Genomic DNA, 9364 nt, shown 5'->3' on the forward strand with positions numbered 1-9364 from the left:
CTAAGCCTTAGACTCAACCTAAACTAATTACTAGTCTAAGTCTAATACCAATCTTGAGACTTAAGCACGTTGATTTGTTGATGATCTTCAAGCTCTTATAAACACAAGTTGTCCTCATCAAAACCAAAACACATAGTGAGAAATCTTTCCAAAGTGCTCCTCTTGACTTGCGCACTTTCACTATCATCCAAAGACCAAGCGTTATTAGGACCATAGGAAGATGGTATGATAAGTTGCACAATAGCCTCTTTCACATGAACATGAATTAGAGTGTAGAGCAAATTGAAATCCCAAGTAGAGTCTTTCCAAAGATCCTTCACAGTCAGCTGAGTATCGGAAATATGGACATAGACAACCATAGAGCAAAGCAAACCCAAACCTGACCAATTATCATACCAAAGCGAAAGATCACCATCGCCAAGATGAAGTCTGAAACCGCTTCTCAACATATTAGTTGCTTTAACAATACCCTTCTAGACAGGAGACGAAGAGTACTTGTTAGTAGCAAAAAATAGACAACCATCAGTAAGATACTTCTCTTTAAGGACCTTACACCAAATCTTGTTACTTCCTTGGAGCAAATCCCAAGCCAACTTACCAAGCAGAGAGACATTAGCTGTGCGAGTATCACGAATTCCCAAACCACCATCTTTTTTATTTCTGGTAATAATCTTCTAATTCACCAAATTCAGACTCCTATTATTAGGATCTCCACCCCAAATAAAATTCCTAGTCATCTTATCCATTTCATGACAAACATTCTGAGGAAGCCACATGCTTTGCATGATATAAATAGGGACAGCGGTTGTAACAGATTTAGCAAGACATAGTCTGCATGCCTTATTAAGAAGATTAGATTTCCACGAACTCATGCGCCTCTGGATCTTCTCAATAAGTGGGTTAAAGATAGCACACCGAACCCTGCCCTGAACCAATAGACAAATAGACATGAAACTACGCTTCCTGACGCTGGAAACAAATTTGGAGCAAATAAACTTCGACTTCTCAACAGTATTTTTCATACCAGAGGCCTGACAAAAGTCATCAAGCATAGAGGAAAGCAAATTCACCTGAGTATTAGTAGCTTTACAAAAGAGAAGGACATCATCTGCAAACAAAAGATGGGATATTGGGGGGCCACATCTTGAAAGTTTGATCGGTTGCCACAAACCCAAATCAACCTTTTGCTGAATTAAAAGAGATAACTTCTCCATACACAGAACAAACAAGTAAGGGGACATAGGATCACCTTGTCGTAGGCCCCTAGTTGGGGTGAATGTGTTCAAGCGAGAGCCATTCCAAAGAAGAGACATACTGTCATTTCTAACACACCACATGACCATCTTCACAATAGAAGCAGGAATGCCAAAGTCAGCCAGCGTGTGCTCAAGGAAGTCCCAATTGACCCTATCATAAGCCTTTTCCAAATCAACGTTAAAAGCCAAAACACCTTTTTTCTGCTTGGATTTATGAATATAATGCATAACTTCCTGAGCAAGAATGATATTATCAGCAGTCCCCTGACCTAGAATAAAGCTACTCTGCAAAGGTCCAATAAGATCACTCAGATAAGGACGTAATCTACTAACCAGAACCTTTGTAACCACCTTATAAGCCACATTACACAGACTAATAGGATGCAAATCTTTTAGAGAAGTAGGAGATGCGATTTTAGGATTAAATTATATCATATGATTAGTCAAATTATGTCTCGAGTATTATTAAGTGTAAATGAAATTTTATCATTATTCATCTCACAAACATCTCCCATGGAAAGATTATTAAAATGAGTTTTATTTATCCTGTTATTAATGTGGCATTGGGTAACAAATATGTTAGGATATTAATATAGTGATTCAATAATTAAATCATATACAATTAATTTAGATATGTAATAATAAATAAAATAATTTTAGACACATAAATATTATTATTTGTAATATATAATTAAATTATTTCAAGTGCAGTTGTTGGGGCCTATGAAGCACGGATACTGATACATGTGTCGGATACGATACGTATCCGATACGTCGACACATGTTTTTTCCAAAATACAGGATATGATACGTTCAGGGATACGCGTATAAAATAATAAAAACACATAAAATATGATGAAATTATAAGTGTAAATCAAAATATCCAAAGTAAAAAATATGGAAATTTAAAATCACTACCCTTCATAACAAATCTATCTTATTCTATTTTAATGAAAACGAATCTATCCTAAAATCATTGCCCTCCATAACAAATATATTTTATCCTATTTTAATGAAAACGAATCTATGTTATCATGTTTTATTGGAAACGAAACTATTTTATCCTGTTTTATTAGAAACGAATCTATATATCTTATACTTTACTGAAAACGAATCCATATATCCTATATTTTATTGAAAACGAATCGAATACGTGTCTTAATATTTATTTATTTAATTTTATTTTTTAATTTTTGGATACTCTATGGATACATATCTTTCGCGAATCTGAGCGTATCCGTGTCGGATACGTGTCAGATACCGACACGTGAGAGTATTTGACGAATCCGTGCTTCATAGGCTGGGGCTCACTGGTTCAATTCTTTGATCTGCTACTTTTTAAAATATGAAACTTTTTATACGAATAATCAGTTTTGACAAATATTTTCTTCTTTTCATCAGTTTAGTTGTATAATATTAGACAGATAGAAATAGTGGTTCATGGGTTAAACTCGGTACCAAAAAATACTTGGTGGTATATATAGTAATGACAACGAGACGGATCGAGTTGCGTTTATACTTATTCAACCTTAAACTTGAAATCCAAAATCCGAACCCAAATTTAATGGGGGTTATAATTAATAATACTATACTCGAATTCGTTGGATTTCGAGTAACTCGAACCCGACGAGAAACCCCAAAATTAATTCAATAATTGTTGCCCTTACTAAGGGTATGTTTAATTTTGTGCAGAACCGAGAGTACTGATTACAACATATTGCAATTTGAGTTGTTGGAAGGCTGGTATTATTCCAAATGGCAGAAACCATTGCTTATATATATTGTCTGTTCTATTGCTTTTTCATAACATCAATATATTCATTTATTCAATTTATTAACTGAGATGAGTTTGGGGTAGAGAACAACTTATATTAAATCCGAAAATTAACAATGGGTAAAACCTGAACTCAAACCAAACTTAATAACAATAGGTTTAACCCATTAAATTCAGGATAGTTTTAGATAGGTACTCATAAATTTGGTTTTTATTATCATTCCTAAGGATATAGTACCAAAAAAAACTTGCTGGTATATTAAGATATATAATTATGCCTAATAATAACTCTATTTTTAGCCCAAGGAAGGCTCATAAAGGTGTTTTAGAGGACGGGAATCTACGTCTCTATTCTTATACTACTTTGTATACTTATTCAATTAAAAAGTTTTATTTAATTAAAAATGAATCATAGAAATATAATTAATATTTTATATTATATTGTGAAGTTTGATTTGTTAAGAACACACTGATTGTTCTTAATAGAATAAGAACATTCTTATTTTATTATTATTGTGATGTTCTTAATCCTTGTGTTTTGTTCTTAAATACGAATAAAAGTGGCTAAATAAGAACACTCTTTGTTGAGGAGAGAAGAACAATGAAAATATATAATCCAAGAATAAATACAAGCACAAACATTTCCAAAAACATCAAAATATCTATAAGCATAAAAAAATCCAGAATCATTACAAAAAATTAAAATTTTGCAGGAACGAAAATAAATAAATAAATCGAAGAACCTAACTTGTCTTCTTTGAACGAAAATTCCACCGATTGCATATACGTCCCAAAATTATATTTTTTATTTATAATTGATTTCTAATATTTATAACAAGTTATAACAACTTTTAATTTATTAATAAATAAATAAGTTATTATTCTTAATATTATGCTATATTTATCATAAAATATAAAATGTGGGATAGACTATAAAACCTAAATTATAAAATAATATTAGAAAAACAAATAAGCATGAAAAAAGAAGAAATGGTACTTCTCAGTTTTAGGGGAGGTTGTTTCTAGAGCAGATGAGCTATCTAGTTTGGTGTCTTATTTTAAAGTTCAAGAAACTTTCCCTCAAGAAAGTGGGGACCACAAATCCAATGAATAATGCACCTGTAAAAGCAAAAGCATGGAGTCACACTCAATGGGAACGTGTACATGTAAGTTACACAACCAGCCAGGCCTTTGGATACTTAACATGATAACTTTTCATAACTTAACAGATTGCCTTTTCATAACTTAACAGGGTGGCTTTTCATGATCGACAATTTTATTAAAATATTAAGTTAAAAAAGTAAAAAAAATGTATGTATCGATAATACATGTATTTTATATACTATTATTTCATTATCTATCATTTATATTTAATACTCTTTATAAAAAGTAATCAAATAAATAATAAATAATGGAATGAATATATATATAAATCTTTAAATTAATGGTATATAATTATTACACTTTTAAAAAAGTTAAACATGTTTTCTGTGAGCGCTGTAACGTTACATAGAGGCAACATTAAAAAACATTCAAACACCCTACATTAAAAACATTATAAGTAGATACGAGGATGAGTTAAACTCAGAAAAAGAGATAGAGATTGAAAACTGAAAAGGGTATTAGATCCTTCCACTTGATCAAAATCAAAAGAAAAAACCTTTGGGGTTGTCTTTGTCTTCTTCAAGAACAACCCCATTAAGAGTATTCCTTTGTTTGCATTTTCTTGTGTTACAGAATTATATACCACCACCCAATCTCTATCTATAAATTCTCATTGTTATATTTTTCTCCTGTTATTCATCATTGTGCTTGATTTGTCTTCTTTCATGGAGGGTGAGAAGAGAAAATACATAACTTCTGAGGAGCTTCAACATCACAATAAGCCAGAAGATTTATGGATCTCAATCCAAGGTAAGGTGTATAATGTCACAGATTGGTCTAAAGTGCACCCTGGTGGTGAAGTTCTAATCTTGAACCTTGCTGGCCAGGATCTAACAGATTCATTCATTGCATACCATCCTGGTACTGCATGGAAATATCTTGATAGTTTCTTCACTGGCTATTATCTCAAAGATTTCAAGGTCTCTGAGGTATCCAAAGATTATAGGAAACTAGCATCTGAGTTCTCAAAATTAGGCCTTTTTGATAAAAAGGAACATGTCACTTTTTGCACTCTAGCTTCTGTTGCAGCCATGTTCCTTATTGTTCTTTATGGTGTTTTAAGATGTACCTCTGTGTGGGCACATTTGGGGTCTGGTATGTTGTTGGGTTTGCTTTGGATGCAAAGTGCTTATGTGGGTCATGATTCAGGTCACTATGTTGTTATGACAAATTCTGGGTTCAACAAACTAGCACAATTAATTTCTGGGAATTGTTTGACTGGGATAAGCATTGCTTGGTGGAAATGGACTCACAATGCTCATCACATTGCCTGCAATAGTCTTGATTATGACCCTGATCTCCAACACATGCCGGTTTTCGCAGTCTCTTCAAGTTTCTTCAAATCAATCACATCTAGATTCTATGGCAGGGTGTTAAAGTTTGATTTTTTAGCCAGGTTCTTGATCAGTTATCAGCACTGGAGTTTCTATCCTGTTATGATTGTTGCCAGGGTTAACTTATATCTACAAACATTTCTACTGCTGTTTTCGCGGCGTAGCGTGCCGGATAGAGCTATGAACATCATGGGAATCCTTGTGTTTTGGACTTGGTTCCCTCTCCTTGTTTCATGCCTCCCAAATTGGCCTGAAAGGGTCATGTTTGTGCTTGCGAGCTTCACAGTTTGTTCAATTCAACATGTTCAATTTTGTTTGAACCATTTTGCTGCAAATGTTTATGTTGGTGCACCTAGTGGCAATGATTGGTTTGAGAAGCAGACAAGTGGAACATTGGATATTTCTTGCTCCACTTGGATGGATTGGTTCTTTGGTGGTTTACAATTCCAGCTTGAGCATCATTTGTTTCCGAGGCTTCCAAGGTGCCAATTGAGGAAAATTTCCCCATTAGTGATAGATCTATGCAAGAAGCATAATTTACCTTATAGGAGTTTGTCTTTCTGGGAGGCCAATCAGTGGACTATTAGGACTCTTAGGACTGCTGCCCTACAAGCCAGGGACCTAACTAACCCTGACCCTAAGAATTTATTGTGGGAGGCTGTTAATACTCATGGCTGAGGCTTTTGCTATTTTGGGTCTTAGAAACTTCTATTAAGCTATCTTTTTTAATGTACCTTTTTCATATTATCAATTTATATTGGGCTATTGGCTCAATGTTTCTGGATTGAGCATTTGGTTTAACTTTTTGTTAGGTGTGGGGTAGAAAGGTTGATCCAGATGTTACAGTTGATGAGCTTTACATCAATACTAAATTCAGATCCTATTTGTTTTTCAGCTCCTTTTTTTATGAAACTTATACCATACTTGTTCTTAATAAAAGATAGAAGATTTCCATCATCATTGTTTGAAGTATTTTTTTCTAGTAATTGGTTTTTGCATTTGATACTTACTCTTCCATTTTGGGATTGTTGGAGAAGAGAGGGGATGGAGTTATCAAAATGAAATACTTTATAAAGAATTCATTTCCTTGTGGTCATGGTTTAAAATAAAATCAAAATTAGAAAAGCTCATCCTCGGGCATATATAATCCAACCTATGATTATCGATCATTCTCAGGGAAAGGATGACATGATAGGATGACATGACAAGAGCGGATTCATGACAAGAGAGGATAGGTCAATATTTGCCGCACCAAAAAACCTTTCTTCATGCCAAATGTAAGGTCATGTCACCTAACTGTTGACATGTCACATTACTCATGCGGTAATGCGGTTCAAGTTCACAACATAGTCTAAGATTGACAAAAAGGACAAGAACACGTCATACACAGTGACGATATATCCACTTGAAATCCAACACTCTAAATAGGAGAAGTTACCCACAAAAGAAGCAAAATATATTGTTTCTACTTCTCTCTATGCATCACTTATCCACGCAAGGTGATCAAGCACTAACAATTAACAATTGTCTGGTTCAACCAAGCAACACGTGCTCCAAAACCCTCCAAGGTTGGTCATAGTTTGGATGCAACAAGTAACCTAGATACTGACAACCCTTCTTATACACGGAAAAACAAAAATCTTCTATCCTCGTTAATTTGAATCACTTTTTTGTCATGCCATCAATGAGAAACATATTTTTTTTTAAATTCTAGTAACTTATTTATGAGTTGGATGTTTCTCATTGATATTAAAAATATCATTACATATTAGCAAATATAAAAGATTTTTGTTCCAAATTTCTAGAGGAGAGTTTATCTTTAATTATGATCATGTTTGGTTAAATTCAAATTAGTGATATTGGTCAATAAATAAAGTATATTTTCTCTCTCAAAAGTATGTCACTCAATGTGTTGTATATTATGATTGGTCAGAAAATTAATTAATTAATAAATATATTTTTCTATTAATCAGAGGAAGTGATACAACGAGTGATACATTTTTTGAAATAATGGATATGATATGTGGATGATTTATAATTTTAAAAAATAAAATAAGAAGTGACTCTTTTATAATGGCAATTATGACTTTCCCTTGTATTCAAGTAACAAATAAGATTTACGGGTTAGGAATTTTTTGGTAATGAGGCCCCATTGTGGATTTGAAATTTTACTTTTGGCTTCTCCGTCGGTCATAAAAGGGAAATGCTTCATTCTGGAACAAATTAATTTTGTTTAATTAATTCTAGAACGAAGCATTTCCCTTTTATGACCAACGGAGAAGCCAAAAGTAAAAAAAAGTAATTTTATTTAGTACAAAAAAAGTTAATTTTGTTTAATCGAATGATGATTCTCAATTCTAAACAACCTACCCTAAATTCCATAGTTAGCTATGTTTGGTAAGGAGAAATAATAGTGATTCTAAGTAAGCTAAAATAGATTAATAATTTAATTTAGGCCAATGTATGGGAAATTTGTCATAAGCTAGTAGAATGCTTCATGCTATTAGAATTATCATTTATCATATCAAAACAGGAAAGAATACAATGGCTATTTATCAGCAAGCTAAATTGCGCTCAATACTATACATTTTATTGGGAAATGAAGGTGGTTGCCACCAAGCTATTTTTGAGATAAGAATAAAGTTGTTATTAAAATTACTGTAGTTATTAAACTTAGCTACAAATTCTCATTCTACCGGTCATGCACTAAAATTGAATTTTTTTTATCAATTTAAACATAAAATTAGTGACTTAGTTGGTTGAACCAGATTACCTTAGTGAGTTCAATCAATTTTTTATAAAATCACAAAACAACATTGTTTTGTGAGGAAAAATATGGTGCTTTTATCTTACTTGTAATTATGTTTATAATTATGTTAGTTATATTTGTTAGCTTATTTTATAACACAATTTTAGTTATTTATTCAAGTTTTACTTATTTGTATGTGTTTTTGTTGCGAATAAAGTTCCACCAGTTATGAGGAAGGACCCGTTTACTTTTAATTTAAGTTATACTAGTTACACTCAATCTCAATATATTTATTATTTGAAAGGAAAATGGTAATTAGAATGTGTAATTTTTTTTGCCAAATTTTATCTTCACTAATCATTTATAATTCCATCTTACATCATTTTCTTATTTATTATTTTAGACATATTTACTTTTAAAGTCATTATATATCTATATAACTTTTATATATGTTACTATTAATTTATAATAATAAACTAGTAGTATACTCGTGCACTTGCACGGGTCGCTTCTTTCTGATATTAAAAAATATATTTAATATTTATATTTACATGAAAATATCAAATTTTTAGTTAAAAAAGACATGTATTAGTTTAATTATGAGTTGAAACAAATAGTAGTCATGTGAGTCAAAATAGTGACATTATAAACACATAAAATAACTATAAATCAATAATTTAAAGTGACAAATCTTAACGACATAAATAATATCATGTTCAAAATCTTTGTTTTTGCATAATGCATAAATAATGTACATATATTTTATAACATTAATAAATTATATATTGACCGATTATTATTTTTTTGCTTTCATAATAATTACTTTAAAAGTCATTTATAGAATCTTGTACAATTAGGTGTTATTGGGAAAAACTTTATATTGATAATGCATAAAAACTAAATCGTAATTATATTTAAACTACGTAAAAAAGATGTAATATCTTGAGTTATTCTCTATTTATATTTATTTTTAGTATTATATTGTTTTTATCTCTATTTTTTCTCATTTGAAACTATGTGTAACACAATGAATATTTGATGATTTTTATAATGTTGAATCTCTTACCTTTTACATAATTATGAAATA

General features: G+C 31.5%; 2 protein-coding genes across 3 annotated transcripts in view; one reads left to right on the forward strand and one right to left on the reverse strand.

Annotated features, from left to right (window-relative positions):
* Positions 1–1771, reverse strand: part of LOC109327034 — a 13573-nt gene extending 11802 nt beyond the window's left edge. The window contains exons 1-3 of the mRNA XM_019560014.1: positions 1763–1771; positions 684–1607; positions 176–473 (exon numbers count right to left, since the gene is read on the reverse strand). Coding sequence (XP_019415559.1) covers positions 176–473; positions 684–1607; positions 1763–1771 — 1231 coding nt within the window. The remainder of the gene's footprint in view (positions 1–175; positions 474–683; positions 1608–1762) is intronic.
* Positions 4587–6486, forward strand: LOC109336138 (delta(8)-fatty-acid desaturase 2-like). Of its 2 annotated transcripts, none has more exons than XR_002106308.1 (2): positions 4587–6257; positions 6292–6486. XR_002106308.1 is itself a non-coding variant. In XM_019572552.1 (2 exons), exon 2 carries the CDS (start codon positions 4860–4862, stop codon positions 6204–6206), a length of 1347 nt encoding a protein of 448 aa, XP_019428097.1. In that variant the 5' UTR covers positions 4589–4697; positions 4734–4859; the 3' UTR covers positions 6207–6486. The 2 variants fall into 2 exon arrangements, 1 of the variants encoding a protein (XP_019428097.1); XM_019572552.1 differs by having other exon boundaries at positions 4589–4697; positions 4734–6486.

Source organism: Lupinus angustifolius, chromosome LG02 (assembly GCF_001865875.1).
Source record: "Lupinus angustifolius cultivar Tanjil chromosome LG02, LupAngTanjil_v1.0, whole genome shotgun sequence".
Lineage (NCBI taxonomy): Eukaryota > Viridiplantae > Streptophyta > Magnoliopsida > Fabales > Fabaceae > Lupinus > Lupinus angustifolius.

Excerpts from the sequence above, each read along its gene's own strand:
- LOC109336138 (XM_019572552.1), top strand. The coding sequence starts at position 4,860 with ATGGAGGGTGAGAAGAGAAAATACATAACTTCTGAGGAGCTTCAACAT.